Source organism: Mytilus edulis, chromosome 3 (assembly GCF_963676685.1).
Source record: "Mytilus edulis chromosome 3, xbMytEdul2.2, whole genome shotgun sequence".
Taxonomy (NCBI): domain Eukaryota; kingdom Metazoa; phylum Mollusca; class Bivalvia; order Mytilida; family Mytilidae; genus Mytilus; species Mytilus edulis.
The window spans coordinates 34646638-34669835 of record NC_092346.1 but is presented as its reverse complement, the minus strand read 5'-3'; the positions used below and the strand labels follow the sequence as shown (position 1 = coordinate 34669835).

General features: G+C 31.7%; 1 protein-coding gene across 1 annotated transcript; it reads right to left on the bottom strand.

Moving 5' to 3' along the window:
- Positions 1-1735: 1735 nt before the first annotated feature.
- LOC139516301 (leucine-rich repeat-containing protein 74A-like) lies at positions 1736-22689 on the bottom strand. Its single transcript, XM_071306337.1, has 13 exons — positions 22558-22689; positions 18147-18208; positions 16449-16836; positions 15176-15366; positions 12451-12558; positions 11803-11946; positions 10903-11070; positions 9649-9843; positions 8480-8575; positions 7529-7798; positions 6435-6520; positions 2305-2680; positions 1736-2099 (listed from the first exon to the last, which is right to left on the bottom strand). Exons 3-12 carry the CDS (start codon positions 16834-16836, stop codon positions 2590-2592), a joined length of 1737 nt encoding a protein of 578 aa, XP_071162438.1. The 5' UTR covers positions 18147-18208; positions 22558-22689; the 3' UTR covers positions 1736-2099; positions 2305-2589.
- Positions 22690-23198: the final 509 nt, after the last annotated feature.

Below are 23198 nucleotides of genomic sequence, written 5' to 3'. Positions count from 1 at the left end.
TATTTATCATTATATTAATTATTTTTCATCATTTGTTTCCCACTTTGTGATGTGTGTTTTTAATATCAGAGATATTAAATTTGTGTTTTTAATATCAGAGATATTAAATTTGTGTTTTTAATATCAGAGATATTAAATCTATGTTTTTAATATCAGAGTATTAAAACAAGATGAGTCTGTGCTTATAGAATGACGACATGAAGAAATCTAAGAATATTCAGAGCGATGTTTTTGTTGTTTGTGTAGAGCTTCCCTAAAAAAGAGCACTGTGTATGATCTTTCTTTTTTAAGAATCGTATATGTTGTCCATCTGATGACGGAAGTATCATGTGGTAAACTCGGAGATTTTCGATTGATTATTGGTGATTCAACGCCACTATTAAGGGCCACTTTTAAGGTTTTTTTGCTATTTCTTGGTGGTCAGTTTTATGGGTGGAGGAAGCCGGAGTGCTCGGAGAAAAAAATACCGACCTCCAGTAGGACAACTGACAATCCTTGTCAATTTAGATTGGAGTGCATCCACACCAGCAGGGTTCGAACTCACAAGCCTAAATAAACTCATCATAGATACCAGGACTAAATTTAGTATATACGCCAGACGCGCGTTTCGCCTACAAAAGACTCATCAGTGACGCTCGAATCCAAAAAAGTTAAAAAGGCAAAATAAAGTACAAAGTTGAAGAGCATTCAGAACCAAAATTCCTAAAAGTTTTGCCAAATACAGCTAAGGTACTCTATGCCTGAGGTAGACTTGCTACAATTCCCTTTCTATTATTTCTCTCTTACTAATTTATATGTTTACTGATAAATGCCAGCCTACTGATTGCCCTTGGAGAAACCTTCCTCCTGCAGATGTCAGTATAATTGTAATCTCCTAGTTATACAAATGTAGCAGTAAAATTATTAAAGGGGCAAAATTGAAAAAAAAAGAAAAAACATAATTAGGAAGGGACATATAGCAAGTCTATGCCTAAGGTAGAAAAGCCTTAGTATTTCAAAAAATTAAAAAAAATGTAAACAGTAAATTTATAGATATAACCATATCAATGACAATTCATGTCAGCACAAAATATGCTGACTACTGGGCTTGTGATACCCTCAGGGAAACAAATCTCCACCAGCAGTGGCATCGACCCAGTGGTTGTAAATGAACTCATCATAGATACCAGGACTAAATTTAGTATATACGCTAGACGCGTTTTGGCCGCCGAGCCCACAAGGATTTTGGTCAAATGGACTTTTTTGATTTTATTTTGTCAAACGTAAAATAATGCATGGCCAATAATGAATGCACATCTATATGGTAACTATTAAACACATATTCATCCCATAGACCTAATAATTGAACATTTGTAAATTTTAAACTAGCCATTACACGTAATATCGACCATCGCGCATCCGCGAACAGGTCATTGCACTTCAGCGTGAACGTCGCACCTCAGAGTTCCAATCGCACCTCCGAGTTCTATGCATATAAAACACATTATGATTTACATTCGGCAAAACGTTTTTTTTTTAGCTTGTATACATCATGAAAGACATGTGAAATCCATACATGTATCCACTTCGGAAAAAGTAATGACGATTACATGTACATTTTTTTTGTACATCGCAAATGGAACTTTATCCGGAATGTGAAGTGATAACTCTTAATTGTGTCCTTTAGTTTGAAATTTATCTTTATCTTGGTGGTAAACAATCGCAAAGCTGTCAGTTACAAGTCATACTTGACATAAAATCTTTTGAAGATTTATATAGGAGAGGCGAAAGATACCAAAAGAACATTACTAGTAGTAGAAAAAAACATGTCATGCCAAATAACAAAATAAATCAATAGAAAAACAACAGTATACAAAAAACATGCAACATAAATAACCAAAAACTGAGCAACACGAACCATAAAATAATGGGTGATCTCAAGTTCTCCGCGTAGGCAAGCATATCCTGCTTCGCATGTGACAAGCTTTCGATTTAGTGGATATAATATAAAACATACAAAGTCATTTTAAAGATAATTTGATTAAGGATGAAAGTGCAAGATAGCATGTATGATTACAGTAATCAAAATATACAATGATATAAAGTATTAAAGAAGTTCGCTTGTCATGTTTTGGGATTTTTGTCAGCTTTTCGTCATCCTCAGGTTTTATCCATTTGAATGCCCTAAAAATTTTGCCCATTGACCCCCAATCTTTTTCTTACAAATCTTTTACATGTATAATGATAAGCCATCTGTAAAAGAATTATAAAATTTTAATTATTCTTTAACAGTTTTTGAGAACTTTAACTTGTCAATGATAAAGCTATGAAAAGTCAAGAGAGAATATTTTCCCGCCAAAATTTCAATGACTAATATCTCAAAAACAAGCACGGTGACCTATATGTATTGTTCTGCTTTTTAGTTTTCTTTATTAATACCCTATCAATATAAACTAGTGTTTTTAAAAGTTAATTATTTTGAAACTGAGAAGCGAACTCCCTTAAAAAAGACCTTGTTGAACTGTGATATAAAATTAATGCTAAATCCTCCATGATCAACAATTCTTAAGAAAAAATAAGATAAAAACTGTATCAGACTTGTTTCGTTTTTTATACAAGTTGTGAATTCTTTCTGTCTAACTTTGGATTATTCTGCTCCAATTTATTTCTCCGAAGTTCTCGTTCTGCGGCTATAAGCTCCCTGTAATAAAAATGATAGTAACATGATAATTAAAAAGAGTTTTGAAATATCATATACAAGTTACTAATTAAAATCGTTTTTATACCAGTATGGACGCTCTCATGTTATTAATGGCAAGTGGGTCAGATTAGGTGAACGTGCCACTGTAACGTGGAATTGTCACAACGTACTTGTTATAGATATTTAAACTGTGGCTTCCCAAAAGGTTAAAAACGTACGAATCAAATAAAACGAATAACTAGCAGAGGACTAAACCTTGTGTGTTGATTTTAGTGCTAAATACTTAAACATTCGTTTTTTCTCCTCATGCAGATGCATGAACTTTACTCTTTTATTCGTTTTTAATCCCCACTGGAACGCCTCTGACATACTTCAGTCAACGTAAAAAAGATCGCCGATGACAAACAAGTCAATGGTAAATGATTTAGTATTATTACCAACATAAGATTTGCCGTTGTCCACACTGTTACGTAAATACCTCTATGTTAATATACAACATAATTTACTAGATATTATACAATTATAGCCTTTATATGAGGTCGATATGTATAGATTATCGCGGTTTTTTTCACAATCATGATTGTGTTCATACGTTTTATATCATTTTTCAAAATTGAGGTATTCCTTTTTTCAAATTATTTTATTTGAGTAAACAATGCACAGGGTCTTTGTATGAAGGTTAGCATATATATATATATATATATTTTCTAACTCTATGGAAATATATCCCTTTCCGAACCCATTGTATAAAAAAAAATCTTCGTGGAAAGTGGAAGGCACTCGAAGGGAATTTTGTTTTAGAAAAAAGGAAAATTTATCTTTTAATCATTAGAGAAACAGATTATTACATAGTAACGCGTGGATTATCGGATTTATCCAATCTCGATAGTTAAATTATAAATTTTAAGGTCCTCGCCGAGGCTCGGACTTTAAAATTGATAATTTAACTATCTCGATTGGATAAATCCGATAATCAACATGTATCAATGTAATAATCTATATATATACCAAAGAATAACAAACCTGTACTTTTTAAAACAAAAATATCTTTATTCAAGGAATGATTGTACTTTTTTTTCTGTCTATGAAAAAAATAACATAAAAAATGTGGTGCACAGTGAATAACCCTCGTAGTGAGTTATTTTAAAGTGTGCACCACATTTTTTTATTTTATTTCTGATAGCAATAAAAAAAAATAGTACAGTCATTTCTTATAGTTCAATTCTTTATTTCATTTGTAAGGAGTAAGTTTTGAAAAACGTGTTACTCCAAACTTAATTATGTCAGGAAGGACTGTAATATTTTTTTGTTTTTGAAGAAATAACATCCAATATGTGGTGCACACTGAATAACTCGCCTAACATTTTGGATATTTTTTTTCAAGTAAATAGAAAAAATATTACAGTCATATCTAATTTGACTTTGGAGTAACACGTCAGCAACATTTTTCAAAAAATTTCCTCCTTACAAATGAAATTTGGAATTGAAATATGAGAAATGACTGTACTATTTTTTCTGTATATTAGAAATAACATAAAAAATGTGGCGCTCACTTTAAAAAAGATTCCTTTTTAATCCGAAGTGAATCATGAAAAATGTTGATTATACCACGGTCACATGACAAAATTATGTCTATGAGCTGATAGACAAAATGCTGTCAGCCAAATCAGAAGACGTGTTACATCCAAAATTAACTGATAATTGAATAAAATTTTCTAATGTATAAGAGGAAGATTATTTTATACAGTGTGAGTGTTTGTCCAATTAAGAAAATACATCAATGTTCAAAAGGTTTTTATGTCTAAGAAAGGGGATAAACAACAGGGGAAAAAAATAGTTGACAGAGTCATTTACAAATCAAAGGTTTGATAGTGCAATCTGTATACAAACAAAACTAAAATATAAGAAATTAGTTTGCAAATAAATGGTTTCCTGTTACCAAAACAAAATTGTAAGGTCAAGCCAAAAAGGAATCATTCCCAGGTAACACTAACACTGATAGAGTTATAGTCGTATATAAATACAACATGAAAGTGAACTACACAGAGCAGTTTCAGCTGAAACAAAAATATATATTTTGAAGTTTTGGTAGGAAAGAAAAAAATATCAGATGTACATTGCAAAAAGAGGCAGAAAGTTCAAAAAAGGTCATTTAAAGGATAACAAATTTACAAAGGAACATCAAAGTTTAACATCCACTCAGTACTTACATAAAAGAATTCTCTTTAAACACATAAATAATTAATATTCAATATTAAAGAAATGTATTATCATAAAAAATATTGAAAATTAAGCAGTCAAGTATTAAATCCAGACATAGATTTACACAATCAATCCCTGTATTGAAGATCCATTGGTGGTCTTCGGCTGTTGTCTGCTTTATGGTCGGGGTGTTGTCTCTTTGATACATTCCTCATTTCCATTTTCAATTTTACAATCAATATTTTATCTCGAGAAAAATGTAAGAGAGTCATTTAAATTTACAAGTTACGTGCGTGTATCAAAAGCGATTTATTTGTGTTAAGCTGTTCTTGTTATATCCTTTTTTGCCTTCGTAGCTCTATAAATACAGCATTGGTTTAGAATAATTTTGTTACAAAATGAAAATTAGCCTAAACAAAATATTTGCGGGCAGCAAATTCTGGTGTTTTAGTTTTGCTGAATATTATTTAAAATACGTCTGTTTTCATGTGCATCCATTATTTCACGGTCATCAAAACGTATTGCTAAGTAATGTGTACATTCACCTTGTAGATATTCTATATCAGAATTAAACGGCTATATAAGTACATGTAAGAAAGAACAGTAGTTTACCAATGTTCAAAGGCCATAAATTCATTTATAATATATAAATTAATCACTGAACTAGTATACATTTTTAAGAGCTAGTTTAAGCACGCCTCTGAGTGTGGAATTTTCTCGCTGTTTTAAAGACCTAGTGACTGTTGTTCTGCTCTTTGGTCGGGTTGTTGTCTCTTTGACACATTTCCATTCTCATTTTAAGTCACACAAAAAATATACAACCTAGAAACATTTAAATTCCAAATGGAGCGAGCGAGCGAGACCTAATGCATTGACACTGAAAGTATCAGACATCTTGTAGGTCAAACAATTCAAGATAGTGATCGTTAAACTATATCGTGTCGATTTCAATAGATTTTCCTAATGTACCTGCTGCTCGAATGAAATTAACATGAACACGTGTTAATAAAACTCAAATAAAGTGAATATGAACACGTGTTAATGAAACTCGAATAAAGTTAATATGAACACGTGTTTATAATGAAACTCGAATAAAGTTAATATGACCACCTGTTAATAATACTCGAATAAAGTGAATATGAACACATGTTAATAAAATTCGAATACAGAGGACATCAACACATGTGAATAAAACCCGAATAAAGTAAATATAAACACCTGTTAATAATTTGATAAATTATCGAACAAGGAATCATTTCGATAAACCCCTAATAAATTACTATGTAATTCTTCAAAATCTCACAAAGGTAAAAAATTCAATGAGTAAGCCATTCGGCTAGCAGGTGATTTTGCCCCGCCCAATCAGGTCAAATTCATTAAGTATTACAGTGAAGAAGTATAGGTCATTATAAATAGTAAAGTTTAAAAAAAATTGGATAATGCATTATGGTTAGCAGGTGATTTTGTCTCGCCCATATAGGTCAAGTTCATAAAGTTCTACAGTTTAGTAATCAAGTAGTATAGATCAATTATAGTATAGTGAAATTCTTACGCATAGTCTACACATCCGTCTTTATTGGTGTCCAGTTTCTCCATTATCACTTCTATCTGCCGTACACTGACTTGCATCCCGGCTCTCTGTGAGTGAAAAATGATGAAAATTTTGAAATAAGTAAAATTTACCACTTAGAAAAATAAAATCTTTTTCCGCATCTTTTATCCTCAATGTTAACAGAGCTCAGATAAATTAAAAATAAAGAAATATTAAAATTGAAATTGTGAGGCTTTTGTAATTGCTTGTTTTTTTTAAAAGAAGTTCGAGAATATACAGTTTAAAAAGTTATTATAATTTTCTCTCTGCATTTACGAATTAACGGAATTCGTGTCCTTGTTTGTCTAAACATTTTAATCTTTTTAGCGGATAGTAGTCGATCCGCGATATATTGTTGATTTATTTTTAAAATCTGTACATTTGTATAACATGTGAAACTTTGCGTTTATATTAAAGTACTAGTAACACATACGTTATGGGGAATGGTATTATTCGTGGTACTCTTAACATACGAAATATTATAATATATTAATGATATTTATCATAGTATATGTTATTCGGGATTTTTACTGAGATTGTAAAATCTGGAAAAATGTGAATCCAGAAAATATTCATTATACTATTATACTGGGGATAGGATCTTGTATCCATTATTAATATTACAATTTCTTCGTAACCTACTTGTTTGTTTTTTAGTTATTAAGATTATAACATAATGTTGACTGCTGTACCACTATTTTGACATGTGTACCTATTATGTCTCTTTGTTTTGTTCACACATCAGTGTCTATATAATGAAATTTTTCAACTGTCGTATAAGTGAGAGGTTGAGCTAGTTATCAAACCAGGTCCAATCCAACATTTTCTGCATAAGAAAATGCCTGTACCAAGTCAGGAATGTAACAGTTGTTACCCATTCGTTTGATGTGTTGGAGCTTTCGATTTTGCCATTTGATTAGGGACTTTCCGTTTTTAATTTTTCCCAAAGTTCTGTATTTTTGTGATTTTACTTTTTATAAAAGGTTTGAGTGCGCACCGATTAAGAGAACAAATGTATAAAATATAAAGTTTTCGGCTTTGTTTTTAAAAATTACCTTAATACCCATTACGAACTCATCTTTGCTGATGTAACTGTTTCCATCTTTATCGAAATCCTTAAATAAGTCGATCATTCGATATCCAGCCTCTTTTGCAATATCCCGAAGCATTCCGACCGGGTTCTTCCGAAAATCATGTAAAGGATCAAATGTTATTGATTGTATATTATACAATTCTCCGGCTATACCACCGTGTGTAACTGTCAGAATTCTGTCTTTTTCTAATTTGTCTTGTAGCTCTTGGAACTCTTCAGTGACCAATACATTCTGAAAAATAAGCTTACACATGTTGCGTCTTTTTATTCTAACCTTTTGTTTAATCAATTTGTATTGATCTCTATCTCGTTTATGTACAGTTTTAAAAAGATTATCCTAATTATTTTCAAAGAAAAAATTAGTCGACAAACAAAAAAACAGACAAACAAATAATGAGCTAAATATATTGTGTTTAGTGGGTCTTTCACACTTTATTTGGCCTTTTAAACTTTTTTGGATTCGAGCGTCACTGATGAGTCTTTTGTAGACTAAACGGGCGTCTGGCGCAAATCGAAAATTAATCTTTAAAAAAAAAATCGTATCGCAATCTCGGAAGTCAAATGACCACTGGATGAAAGCGGCTGTTCTTAACATCCGTTACGTACCGATGACGTAATTGTAATCCAAAAATCCTGAACCTAACAACGATTTAATAGGCATACCTTGATACCATTCATTGAATAGTCAGGCGGTAAAACGAGACCTTTTGAGGTTCATATTGTTAAGGTATAATACAAAACATTAAGATATTTTCTAAACCCTTTATGTGTCACACTTATTTACATGAATGCAACTTGTTAAACGAAAATACAGTTAGACCATTATGAGTCCAAATTTGTTTGTCCATGAATCTGTTTTACAATTGGTTGATTATGAAGTGGTTTAAATTGTTGCTATAATACCTATACATACAGATAAGTCTAGTTCTGTAACAGTGCAAATGTCATTTTTTTCGATTGCCTGGAGAATATTCAAGGGGCCTTCAGACCCAAGCGGATTGCTGCCAATCTAAAAAAAAATAAAGAAAAAGAATTGTATGTATATAGATTCTTACATTGATACGAGTGGTTTATCGAATTTATTCAATCGAGATAGTTAAATTATCAATCCCGAGCCTCGGCGAGCACTTTAAAATTTATAATTTAACTATCGAGATTGGATAAATCCGATAATTCACGAGTAACTATGTAATGATCTGTTTCTTTAATGATTAAAAAATAAATTTTCTTTTTATTTTTAACGACAATCCCCTTCGAGTGCCTTTCACATTCCATGAAGTTGTCAATTTCATTTACATCTGTAAGCATATTTTGATTCATCCACTTAGCTGAAGAGGTTATGACCCTTAAAGGCATCCAATGATCTTTTGAGATCACCGGCAACCACACGTTGATTAATTTTTTTCAAACAATGTTTTCGGAAAGGGATAAATTTCCATAGAATTTGAGAAACATATTTAATGCCCTTCAAGTCTGTATTTTACGACAAAAAAATCTATATTTTAATATCAATTTTAAAAAGTAAATATGCTTTTCGAAGTTTATCTGTTTGGAAGAGCATACCTTTTATTTTCAAGTCATGTCATTCATTGAACCTTTAGTCCATTTACTTGCTAACATATTCCGATTACTAACTAGAATGTTAACAAAATTATGAGCACAAATTTTACTTATTCTAGTTTTGTTAAATTCATTAACTACATGTACTAAAAGCACTACTATTGGCACTCTGTTTCTATATCGATCAGTAAAGCTAGCAACAATTAGCAAAACGTAGTTAAATGCCACACAACATTTGCACATATCATTTTAAAGCATTTGTTTGAAATAGGATAGGAATGACCTTTAATTTAAGAGCTCAAACGCTCTTGTTCGCTCCCTTTAGCGCCAAGAAGCAAAACAGGTTAATCGGCATTCGCAACATTTTTCTAACGAAGTATTTACTATAAATCGTCGTATAGGAGTTTATTTACCCTCTTGGAATTCACATATATTTCATTAACCGACGACGCTAGGGCTGAAAAGCCAGTCAATGTAGTTAAATACTTGCATCATCATAATTCATTATGACCGAAACAATACCTTCAGCTCTTGTAATCCATCATTTTCTGAAAGTCCTTTGGCAATATATTTGGCACCATCTTGTGGAATTCTGTTGTGACTGATGTCAAGAGATCTCAAAGTTCTATTTTGTTTAATTGCCTTTCCAATGGCTTCCGATCCCATCAAAGAGAACCCGTTCATAGCAAGATTAATGGTTTTTAAACCGAAGTTTTCCTACAAAAGTATCATATATATACAATGAACAACATGTACCATCGCTTGCGAAAAGGAGGTTTTCAACTATTACAGATACATTTTATATATGAATAATCATGTAATTGTACAAGTAAATGTATATTTGCAAATTAAGATTGATGTTTTATTTCAATTATTCGAGTGGCACTTCATTTTGCACACAAAAACAATAACTAGTATATATTTGTTTAGGGGCCAGCTGAAGGACGCCTCCGGGTGCGGGATTTTCTCGCTACATTGAAGACCTGTTGGTGACCTTCTGCTGTTGTTTTTTCTATGGTCGGGTTGTTGTCTCTTTGGCACATTCCCCATTTCCATTCTCAACTTTATTAAGCTAAATAAATAATTAATTTTACAACACTTGTTTTAACAGTTACTTTCGATTTCCTTGTACTCATTCAATTCAATACTGTCTACAGTAATTGCTAGTTCTGTAGATATGTGATTCATGATCGAAACCTTGACAGAGAAGATTCAATTTGTGTCAAATTTCATCTAAATATCTCTTCTTCTAGTCTATTTGGAGTTTAAATTACAAAACTTTATGAATACATACGTGGACACTATTTTACTTCTCTCTTTCTGATACACATCAATATGAAATATTTTTCATCGTTATCAATTGATTAAGACTTTAGTGTTGCTTGCTTAATGTCCAGTGGCAAATATATCATTAAAAGTCATGGATATTATAGTTTCGTCTTCAAACAATGCACTCAACTTGTTTTGGGCAGAAGGACCCTTAATGCATCTACTACTTTGATAATATATTGGTAGAGTGATATAAGTCAGATTTTTAGATATAAGTCACATGACCTTTCCTGAATGAATGTTCGAAATGAAGTAGACGATCAGGTGAAGTTAAGGATGTACACCTCTGAGGAGCCAACAGAGTTGTGTTTGATTATAATATTTTTAAAATTCATTGATATTTTCCACTTGTATCACATGTTTTGGAAATAATTCAAGAACGAGATTTCAACGAGACTGAACGAGACTGAAAAGTCAGAATACATCCTTAATGGAGTAAGAACATACCTGTAGACCTTCCGCTATAGCACTAGCACCTCTGGTCCTGATATGATTCCAACTAAGGTCTATTGTATCTAAGCTTTCGTTGTGTAATAACACGTGTTTAAAACTTATAGCTGCACGTTCTTCAAATGAGTTTTTGCTTAAATACACATGCTTGATTGTTGTGTTTTTCTGGAAATAAATTGAGCAAAAATTAGCAATTCGCAAAATTTTACAACTCAAGAATGACTGGAAACTATTTGTGACATATTCATCAATATCTCAAAAGTAATGGCTATTCACTTCATAACCAATTTTTTAAAAGATGACTCTTGCTTCATATTTATAGTTTTATTTTTGCGACTTTTTATTGTATTGCAGCAGTTGTCTTTCTTTTGAGCAGGTACTATCTATTTATTTCTATAGGGAAAAGATGAGTTCTATTTATTGTTTTTCTATGCAATCGAATTGATTTCTAGTAATAAGAAGGGGAACATGAAAATACAAAAAGCTATGATTTGAATGGCTGTTTTTTGCTTCAAATCCTCGGAAAATATGTCATCCATATTCAGGACGATAATTGCTTTTATAATAAAAAATAGAGGGAAAATCAATCTTTGGTTGTTGGACTATAAATTCAAACCTAATAAATACTTTCCAAAAAAATCAAAGGAATACAATAAAAACTATTTAATAAACAGAAATTGTTTGCCAATAACAATTTGGACAGAAGTAAAATTTTATGCCGTTAAACCAAGAAAAAAAAAACTTCTTATATATCCGATACTGTCCTGGTCAGTTAAATAGGAGATTTCTAAGGTTAAATAAATTTAGCGGGTTTCAAAGTAAATTAACTTAAAAATTCTAAACATGAAAAATGACAACATGGGAGATAACTCTCTTGCAACTTTTTAACAAACTTACCATAAGAGTACTACAAATGACTTCTGCACCATTGTCATCGATGTCATTACCAGAGAGGTCGACAGTATGAATCATATCATTCTTCAGTAACATTTCACTTATTGCCTTTGCTCCATCGTTCCCTATCTTGTTTTCTGCTAAATGCTATAATATTTCAAAAAACATATCGAATAAGTAAAAAAAAAAAAACATTCAAAAGTTATGATTTGATTGAGTGTTGGTTGCTTTACGTTCGATGACAAATATATCTCGCAAGTCGTAACGAAAAAAAAATATTGATCAATGAATGATGTGGTTTTTTTTTTGTGTCTTTTACGAAATAACATCAAACATGGGTTACACACCGAATTTAAGAAGTAGAAAATGAAAAAATTATGACTATGAGCTGATGGAAAAAAAACTTTCAACTGATCAGAAGACGTGTTTGGTCAAAAATTAAAGTATTTATTTAATATTTAATTTATTTATAAAAAGCAATAAATGATAATGAAATTGAATAATTTATACACATAAGTTTGGAAGATATTCTCATCTTTCGTATTTGGTTTTTGATTTTTGTTACTAAATATCGGCCGAATTCATTTCTCCCTTTTGCCCCTAATACACATACTGTTTGGTTGTACGGACGCATTTTATCTAAAAGCTTACCAGTTCTGTTAGGTAAATGTTGTTTGCTAACATCTGAGCTAAGTATATTGCACCTTGACTTTCTATCCAATTTCCTTCTATATTAACCTTTTCTATCTTTCTATTTGACTGAAGATATAAAACAACATTGTTATTACATTATACTTACATTAGATGTATGTTTCATTACAACACGTTATTCTGATTGGCTAACTGCACATCATGTGTTATTCCTTAAGCAGTTGTATCACTCAATAAAACTTCTCATGCATGATGACACGAGGTCCCACAATAAAGTGCACAGGTAAATGAAATAAAAACTTGATAAAAGGCGTGTTTTCATGATCCTATAGGTAAACATGTAATTATAAGTATTGAATGCTTTTTTTTGTAACTTTATAGGGTTGTAAAAGCGTTGACCGCGCTTCATACAAAATGTACTTCGGTCAACGCTTTTACACCCCAATAAATTTACAAAAAAGAGCATTCAATTCTTAAATAGGCGAGATAGTTTGTCATATTCTATACAAATATTTGTTATTGATATAGTTATGATATTCTTGGTTTTTTTAAAATTCTTTTTACGGTAGGAAATGGAAAATGCATTTTTTTATCGAACCTCTATGACTACAGCTGAGTATATCAATGTATTTTTTTATGTACTCTACAGTTACTATATGTTTTACATAAAATTTCTTTAACAAAGAATAAAATTGAGAATGGAAATGGGGAATCTGTCAAAGCGACAACAACAAACATTTTAATTTAAAAATTTAGAAACATACAAATCTCATCTTAATGAATTACAACTCTTTAATAAAATTACGACAGGGATATCTTATGTTGTATAATTTGTCATTGGTTACGATAAGCATTCTAATTTGAAAGCATTTTGTATATATTCAGACGGTTATCGAAAGTGACTTTAACAAAAGAAACATACATTAACCTCTTGAAAAATTATCTTTTCGGGTTAGATCTCATAAAATTAGAGCTAAATAAATTTTAACATTTTATTTACGATAAGTATTTTAATTTGAAAGCATTTTGTGTATATCCAAATGGCCATCAAAAGTGACTTTAACAAATGAAACATACATTAACCTCTTGGAAAATTATCTTTTCGGGTTAGATCTCATAAAACTAAAAGTTAAATGAAATTAAAATTAACTCTTTAGTTACAAGCATTTTAATTTGAAGGCATTTTTAACAAAAGAAACGTATATTAACCTCTTGAACATTTTATCTTTTTGGGTTTATCTTTCTTTTAACTTCCATTTATTTTAATTGTTACACATAAGATCATTGCCTTTTAAACATATAAACGTTTTCATTTATAGAAGGAGTATTATTTTGCAAACGTGTTAAACTGTTTTTCTTTTACCCGTAAGAACCGAAAAAAGATAAAAATAAAAGATTACAAGGACGGGTACGTGTATCTAAGGTAATTTGAACTTGAAAATAAGGATACATTGTATTATATATATCACACATGGTTCCATCGTGAGGAACGGTTCCATAATCTGGCATCATTGGTTTTTCATTAAACACACACAGTTGCATAAATTAAGGCTGCAGAATTATATAAACAACATAACTAAATTGATATTCACTTTGGGAAGAATTCTAGGTCGACACAAAAATCATGTTTGTAACTGATAGAATAAGAAAAATACCAACAGAACTTTTGTATTATTTATTTTTTTATAGTGAATATTCCTTCATTCGTTTAATGATCGACATAATTTATTAATTATCGAGAACCTCCGCTAATGTTTTTGATGACACTGGAATTTTTTTGATCTTCGTCAAGTAATCACTTCACATAGTTTTGAACACACGTATACGTGAGTAATACAAATGTAAACACGCGTAAGAAAACAACGGGTGAAATTGGCATTGTTATTCTCCTATCCGTTACCCGACACAAACATTCAGAGGACACTCTTCATATATTTATAATAATCAATGACAAATATAAAAGTAAGCAGCTTAATTTAGTATGATTCACCAATCAAAAAACCATTATCCACTCAAGACCAGAAGACACGGATGAAAGCAACTCCAGGTCACTGCACGGTCTTCAAGAATAAATAAAATCCATACCTGAAGCTAGAGGATACCGGGGTAACAAAATGTAAACAATTCCATAGTGCTAACAGAAAACCCTTTCTTGAGCTCATAAAATCAAACGAAAAACAATCATGATTGATGCCGGAAGAAAAACACACTAGACCAAAGGTTCCTCATCTAGGACATGTTAAACAATTACGTACGAGTGATATCATTGCATGTACTTAAGAGCGTGCAACTCTCTTAGAACCTGAGACAGCTACCATGGGTTCAAGTTGTACAGCATTATATCAATCTGTTAATTAAAGTAATTTGATTTGAAAAGAGCCCGACACCACAGGGACTCGGTTAAGCAGATTAAAATTTTGTTCATTGATAAACAAAATTTGTATTTGTAAACCGAGTCCCTGCTCGACTCTTCATTAAAACAGTGTAAGAGTACGTGAAGCAATTACTGAAAATGGTTTAAAGCCAAAATTCGAATCTCCCGTACAGACAGATTGAGGAGGAAAGAACGACAACTGTCTGTATGGGAGATTGGAATTTTGGCTTATAAAGTAAAGATGCATATAAGATTCAGACAGAAACCGTTCTCGTCATTTCGTGTTTAATGATTTTAATAATTAGTTCGTTATAAGTTCGTGCAATTATAACGCTTTTAGTTCATACATACCCGGAGCGGAAGAGCAATAGCTTTAGCACCAAGAGGTCCAAGACCATGATATTTCATTTCGAATTCTTTATTCTGTATGTGTCGAACAAAGTATGAAACCGGTATAACACCCGTTTTATTACAAATGTCTATATACTTTCGTTCACCGGTTTTATCTTCTTCGATAAGTATTTTTTCTGCGTGTAACCAATCTGAAAAAAATACATATTGATATATCATATAGTTTTCGTTAATATGTGTGGTTAGTTTGCTGTCTAATTGACATAGTTTGTACATCTTTAATTTTAATTTTAAAGGGTTATACATTATTTTACCTTATGTTTAGCTCAGTTGCAAGAAGAATTATAATTATGATATTCAAAGTATAATGTGCGTATTGGTATGCGTTTACTTTTCTACATTGGCTTGAGGTATAGGGGGAGGGTTAAGATCTCATAAACTTTTTTAACCCCGTTGCATTTTTACGCCTGTTTCAAGTCAGGAGCCTCTGGCCTTTGTTAGTCTTGTATTATTTTTAACTTTAGTTTATTGTGTATAATTTGGCGTTCAGTATGGCGTTCATTATCACTGAACTAGTATATATATTTATTTAGGGGTCAACTGAAGGACGCCTCCGGGTGCGGGAATTTCTCGCTGCATTGGAGACCTATTGGTGACCTTCTGCTGTTGTCTGTTCTATGGTCAGGTTGTTGTCTCTTTGACACATTTCCCATTTCCATTTTCAATTTTATCTTCTCAGAATCTGTGCATGCAAATCCAAAAGAAATATAGATATAGAAGGCAGTAGAACAATACTATTAATGCGGGAGTTGCCTTGCACTGGTACTCGATTTCAACGTACATATTTTCTCCTCATCGTTCCATGGATTCCCCATGTGCCACATGTAGAGCATGATCTGCCTCCCCTTCCAGAGCATCTGAGATCACCTCCAGTTTTTGGTGGGGTTCGTGTTGCTCAGTCTTTAGTATTCTATGTTGTTTGTTGTGTAATATTATTTGTCTGTTTGTCTTTTTTACATTTTTAGCAATGTCGTTGTCCGTTTATTTTCGATTTATGAGTTTGACTGTTCCTCTGATATCTTTCGAACCTCTTTCATAACTTTCAAAATTTTAAGGATGAAAGAATATTTCATTTTTCGTAAAACAGAATTCAAATAATATGTAATCTATTGCGTACGTTCTTTATTGTTAAACTATCATAATGGTTTCGAGCACTTTAGGCTATTTGAAAAAAAATACCCAGAATTCATTATATTTTGAAAAACTCAATTACCGTCATAATCCATCTCCAAATCAGTGTCATAATCTCCTTCCTTAGTAACACGACCGGAAGGCGGAGTTTCGTCGGGAAATTCTTCTTCAAACGCATCATCGTCATTTATACGTCCTGCAGCTGAATTTCTACCGGGAAATTCAGTTATAAGCAGTCTATCTTGTATTAATGTTGATAATGCACTAAATTTGTCTTCAATAGACGATAAGGAATGCGCACTTTTTGCAGATGATGAAATTCTTTTCAATTTAGCACTTCCGCGTTGTGTAGGAGTCCGTCTTTCTTCGGAATCTTTATCACTCTTAAAACTCGTTGTCCTCTTTTTTTCGAAATGACCATGTTGTGTGGCTAAGTGGTTAAGGAGGTTATCTTCCGATAATTCCGTCATCTGAAATTAATATATACTTATATGTACTTCAATGACAGTACGCATGCTTGAAACATATACTGCATACATTGTTTAGAATATAGTTGATAATATAACTAGCGGGTTGAGACAGACAAATATTTTAGAAGTTCCATGTAATAATTTCAACAGGCATTTGGTGAGAGAAAAGGGCTCGTAAATGGGAATTGGGAATTGGTCTTTTTTTCTTAAAGCTTAGAGCTATAGATAGGATTTATATACCCTGCTATTCGACAAAAATGTATATGGAAAAAAAACGAAGTAAATGAATGCATTTTTAAACAATATATACAAACCAAATAAGTACTTTTAAAAAAGATTAAATATCGGGTGTCTAAAACGCTTTTCTGGATTTATCTCCACCAGGAACGCTCTGATCTAAACAATTTAAAACTCAGGAATATATAAATATGTAGAAAAGTAGGAACTATCTAGATGCAAAGATAACATTGTCATACAAACTTAAGAATAAACAAATTCATCTAAAGTTGTCTTTTCCTGAGTTGGAACCTCGGTTTTTAGAATTTCTTAATTGAATTTCGTAATTTCTCAAAAAAAGGGGGGGGGGTAAAAAAAAAGGTACGAATCATGTCAGTGTCGATTCACGGAATACTTAAGCATATACTACCTTAAGGACTCAAAGTCAACTACATGTAGCAGCGGTATTGGCCCATTGCTATAGTAACGGATTATCACACATTATCAAACCGACCGCAGTGGCGGATCCAGGGGGGGGGGGGGTTCCGGGGGTGCGCACCCCATTTATTTTTGCCGATCAATGCATTTGTATCGGGACATATGTTTTGCACCCCCCCTTTGCCCTGTTTGCCCTGGGTTAGCACCCCCCCCCCTTTCGAAAATTCCTGCATCCGCCCCTGGACCGTACGAGGGCTGAACAGCCAGTAAAGGTCGTTAAACACTTCCAGAAGTAACATTATCAATTATTTCCAATTTTGAGTAAGTAAAATACATTTAATATGAGTAGCAATGAAATATTTGTGTTAATTTAATTCATGAAGAAAATAATCTGAACTCCTGTTTAATTTTCTGCGAGTTATCGCCCTATTACATACGGTGTTCTACATAAAATTTGATATGATTGAACAATGTAAAATAACGAGAAAATCCTATGTGTCAAGGCGAGTTAAGTGACAACTATCTCACTAACGGGTAAGTTTCCCCTATTATATGTTCACTTAGCTATATGTAAGCCTGTTACAATGCTATACATCATTATAATTACCCTTTATGTAATAAATAGCTCAACTTTATTAAACTCTTAATATGCATACCTTTCAAATTTCTTTTCTAACTTTACACACTTTAAGTCATTCTGAAGATACAGCATCTATTTCTACGAGAGAAAAAAAATCATGATCAGAATTATTAAATCCTTAGAATATCATAAGTGTGTGGTTGTAGGATGTTATCTACTTTTAAACCGCCGTTTCTGAAAAAAAAAGTCTCACTTATTGATCTAAGTTCGATTTGTCTATTTTGAAATAAACCTTTTAACAGAGTTCCTCTGATCTTTGATAAACAGATTCAATACTTCCGTTTCGTCAGTAATTTTCTTGTCTAAAATGGTTTATCACCAATGGAAAGCTGTATGACGTTTTAATATGCCGTAAACAGAAACATCCAATTTTAAGATATAATATTAATTCAAAATAGTCATTTGTCAAACATTTTTGTTTTTGCTGTAGTGCATTCACATTTGAACGTTATCTTTCCAAATCAAATGCAGAATGTTAACAAATGTAAGACTGATAGAATTCTGATATTAGATTAAAACTTGTTCATTAATTGCAATAACCTGCTGTAGCCGAACTATTGACTTGAGATTTTTTTTTTTTCGAAAGTGCACTTAAAATATTTGATTAAGTCTTATGTCTTATATTGATTATAAAACATGGAAAATAAGGTGATCTGTAAAATATATATATATATTTCTGGTAAGATAATAAAAAGACTTAGTGTTAGGCACTGTAACACATCTCTGAGTAAGAAAACCAACAACACAAAAAAGGAAAAAACCTACAAGTTAGCGCATTACGATTTCCGACGTCAAGCAGTTTATATTGAATTAAACAGAAAGTATAAAGATTGTTTTGTTTGTAATAAAAAATGACTTGGATAAAAACAAGACAAACACTTGTGAGGTTCAAGCTTTCGAGCAGAAGTGGGTATGACTATAGGGATGTTTATAAAAACAGAATAGGGTTAAATAAAAAGTCGAACTTATATATATGAAAAGACAACCATGCAACCTAATACGACGCTTGAGAACATGTGAGACTGACACATTATCATTTGATAGTGTAAAGTAAGCTAGTTGAGCTGGATAATCAACGTAGTACAGTAGTTCAAAAGGTAAGACTTGTCACCCTAGCTAGACATATTTATTTTGACTCCGAGTAAATCGATTTTTGCTTTTACTCCTAAACACCTTGTTTTTAGCGAATTTACCAGTCTATGCTTCAACCCAGCTGGCGAACTATTAAGTTTTGAAAAACTGCGTAACACTACACTGTTAGTATTTCAGGCTACAACAACACGTTATATTAATAAGGAACATGATTGTATAAGAAGGCTCGTATTTTATGAAAACGAATTCGAAAATCATGTTTCCTTTTTTCTTTTCTTTTTACAGCTGATGTATATCTCAGAAGATTTATATAAGACCTACTAAAATTAAGATTCTTTAAAACATCTTTTTGAGATGTACATATTAGCTTGTACATGGGTGTCATGTTGCAAGACTAAATGACTGTTCCTATCAAATGTCCTTCTGACTTAAGGGGTCTCGCGGGTATAAATCGATTTTTTTTTAAATATAGGATTTCGCTTTGTTTTTTTCTATAAATGAACTTTATCATATACTGAATAGAAAAATAAAATAAAACACTGCTCCTATCAAACGGCCCTCCATGGCATCGGTCGATACTCATAAGTTTGTTCTCGTGAAATATTCGCCATTGAATATACAGCAATGCACAATCATTCAAGCAAAGTAGGTCATAACTAGTACAGTTAAACATAATCTTACATACAATGCAATATAAAGATAAGTACTTTTTTGTTTAAATGCACATTTATAATTAGAATAGTCTCTGTAAGCCGCTTATTATAAGAACAAGAGTTAACGGCGAATATAAGTACGATGGATTTTTTTCAGTGGAAGGAAAACATTTATTCTATCTCCCGATAAAATCAAGAGGTGTTCAACGGCAAAAAAAAAAGTGCGTAGGGTTCAGTTAATTTTTCGCAATTATTTTCCTGATTTTGAATGAATACAATTAAAGGAAACGGCCTTTGAACTGTCAATTATATGGTTTATTAATAAATTCTTCCGTATAAAGACTAACACATTATACGATAATTATTCACCTAAGCATGATTAATGAGCTTATTAATGTGAAATGTACTGGGTGACAGAGGTCATATAACGTGACAATTGATCCTAAATAATCGTATTGTTTTCATTTGACTCTAAATGCCTATAATGATTTAACAAATATTGAGTCAAGTTTCATTGGAAAAATATTTAAATTTAGTGTTTTCTTGAAACAAACAAAAAATACATTTCTGTTTTCACATTTTCATTGGGTTGTTTGATCAGAGACAAGTACCCGACTACCTATTTGGATAAACACAACAGTAGAATGGTAAACAGTTAAAGTTATGAAATATATAACACATATATGCTTTATTGTCTTTGAAACTCAGATATTTCAATATTTTTGTGGTTATTAGAAATGTGTTTATTCAGTGAAGTACATGTAGTTACAGTTATTTATTTTTCGATTCAGTTTCCGAAGATTAAAACATCTTTTAACCGAAAGTATGGCTCCTAACGACCCTTATGTCGCATTCAGAGCAAGACTACCCTTTAGAACACCTGCTATCACCCCCATACTTTGGTTTGGGTTCGTGTTGCTCAGTCTTTAGTTTTCTATGTTGTGTTTTGTATGCTGTTGTTTGTCTATTAGTCTTTCGTTTTTTTGTGGAGTTGTCAGTTTATCTAGAAGTTGACTCTCTTTTTGGTATACTTCTTCTCTGTTTTATAAATACAAAAAGAGTTCCAATTATGGCGTTTATATTTGTATTTCTTTGACACAAATATTTGTATTTCTTTGACCATATATCTTAAAATATGTCAACCAGGCGTCAAACTACAAGACCTGTACCAAATGGACCAAATGATAAGTTTACGGTGAACATTTTGCCAAAAAGCAAAAATAGTGTTTTTAGTATTTGAAATGTCAGTAAGCACGTTATGACGTCAGGTACCTTTTCAGAGCAATTGAGTTACCCCTAGTTTTTGATGGGGTTCGTGCTGCTTAGTTTTCTATGTTGTATCGTGTGTGCTATTATTTGTCTGTTTGTCTTTTTCATTTTTAGCCATTGCGTTGTAAGTTTATTTTCTATGTATGAGTTTAGCTGTCCCTCTCTTACATATATAGAGAAAATACTCAAGTAGCAGATAATATTTGGAAGTTTATTTTATTTCTGAATATACTTATACCTTGCGGTTTAGTACAGAATGTACATTCCCACATGACATGCTGAGTCGGCTCTCAGACATTATTTATCAAGTTGTATCGCAACAACAATAGTTTAATATAAATAAAGCTATTTGATGAACTTGACAGCACAGGGAAACTTCATTGCAGTTAACGGTCGTGCTTCTGTTAGGACATTAACGTAGATACTAGAACTATGGAATTGAAGGATCGAAAGCACTATTTAGTAACAGTATATGCTGATCTATTATGTATAAATAACAACAACTTTAAGATTCTTGTCAGTATGTTCAACGTTGTTGCAGGAAGTCTAAGGTCTGGTCAAATCGAAGGATTTGAAACAGCGTATTGCTGTTCTTCCTCTAAGAAACCATCATTTATGAATCGGAGCAATGGATGCATGTCAAAAAATGTTTTTGGGTGAAATGGCAGGTCTTTAATATCATGAAATTTTTTACTACTTTGTGTTCTAACAAAGGGGTTATAAATATGACTTGGCTTGTTAGTGTAGTATAAAGCAGGGTATGACTTGACGTTGAGCGTTACACAAAAAGCTGAATGGGTAGCACATACTTATCCATTTTATTCATACAGATGTGCATATTATCATTATCATACTAAATGGTTTACTTTTTTAAATTGTTATATGGATTTGGATGGAGAGTTATCTCATTGGCACTCACACCACATCTTCCTATATCTATATAAAGTAATTTATGGAATCCTTTAAATATCTTCTGGTTATTCATGTTGTTGGGTTGCTGTCTCATGTAAGACTCGAGTACATCTACATGTATCATAAATATTGAATCTGAAGTATTTATTTATATAATAATATTGTTCTGTCGTTGGGTTGCTGTCTCATCGACAAGTACCCCTCATCAATTATTCATATCGAGTCGGGAGTGTATAAATAGTTATCAAAGATACCAGGATTATATTGAGTACATCAGACGCGCGTTTCGTCTACATAAGACTCATCAATGAAGCTCACATCAAAATATTTATAAAGCCAAACAAGTAAAAAGTTGAAGAGCATTGAGGATCGACAATTCCAAAAAGTTTTGCATAAAACTGTTCTGAAATGTAAAGTTCTTAATCTTTTTCACATAATCAAGTTAATATGAATAAAATAGTAAAAAAAACTAAAAAGTAAAATAATACAAATTAGACTTACCTTATCTTATGAATTTGATGAAAAATTGTCATCACATATTTCAATATAATATACCTAAATCAATTCAATACTGCTAACCCATATTGTCAGTATTAAGGGTATCATTTTGCTTAATCTTTCATTTGAATAAACATTAAAATTAACAACTTTCCCTACATAACAATAGGTCTGCTGACCCATACCGATTCTTTTTGTTATAATTTATATCTTCTTAATAGTCGTTCAGAGTGTTCGTAGCTAGGATTAGTACGTTCTGTATATCGATTTAACAAATTTGATCAATTATTATAACAGCATAAAAAGATTTAACTCTGATTAAGTTAATATATATTTAATAATGTTACATTTAATTTTTAAGTGATTTAAAATTGAAATCTTTATATTATAATAAATGTTGAAACTTTTGTTTCCTTTGTGTTCTATTTACATATTACTTTTAACCGATATGCGACAATTTTAACAACTTATCCTTGTGATAGTTTTGCACTTTACAATCTCCCATGCAGAGTTATCTGTCCTTTCTCTCTCTGCATGGGATGTTGCAATAATTAAAGTAAAGTAAATAATAAGAATACTTAAGATGTAAAGGGAAATGAACCGCCTTTAAATGAAAATCTTCTATTTTAATATGTTAATATTAA

What these genes read in the sequence shown, in the direction of transcription:
- LOC139516301 (XM_071306337.1), bottom strand. Translation starts at nt 16,836, where the DNA reads ATGACGGAATTATCGGAAGATAACCTCCTTAACCACTTAGCCACACAA. An exon ending in CTATAGCGGAAGGTCTACAG is followed by an intron (nt 9,844 to 10,902) that starts GTATGTTCTTAC and finishes ATACTTTTGTAG; the next exon opens with GAAAACTTCGGTTTAAAAAC. An exon ending in GACGGATGTGTAGACTATGC is followed by an intron (nt 2,681 to 6,434) that starts GTAAGAATTTCA and finishes TTTTTATTACAG; the next exon opens with GGAGCTTATAGCCGCAGAAC.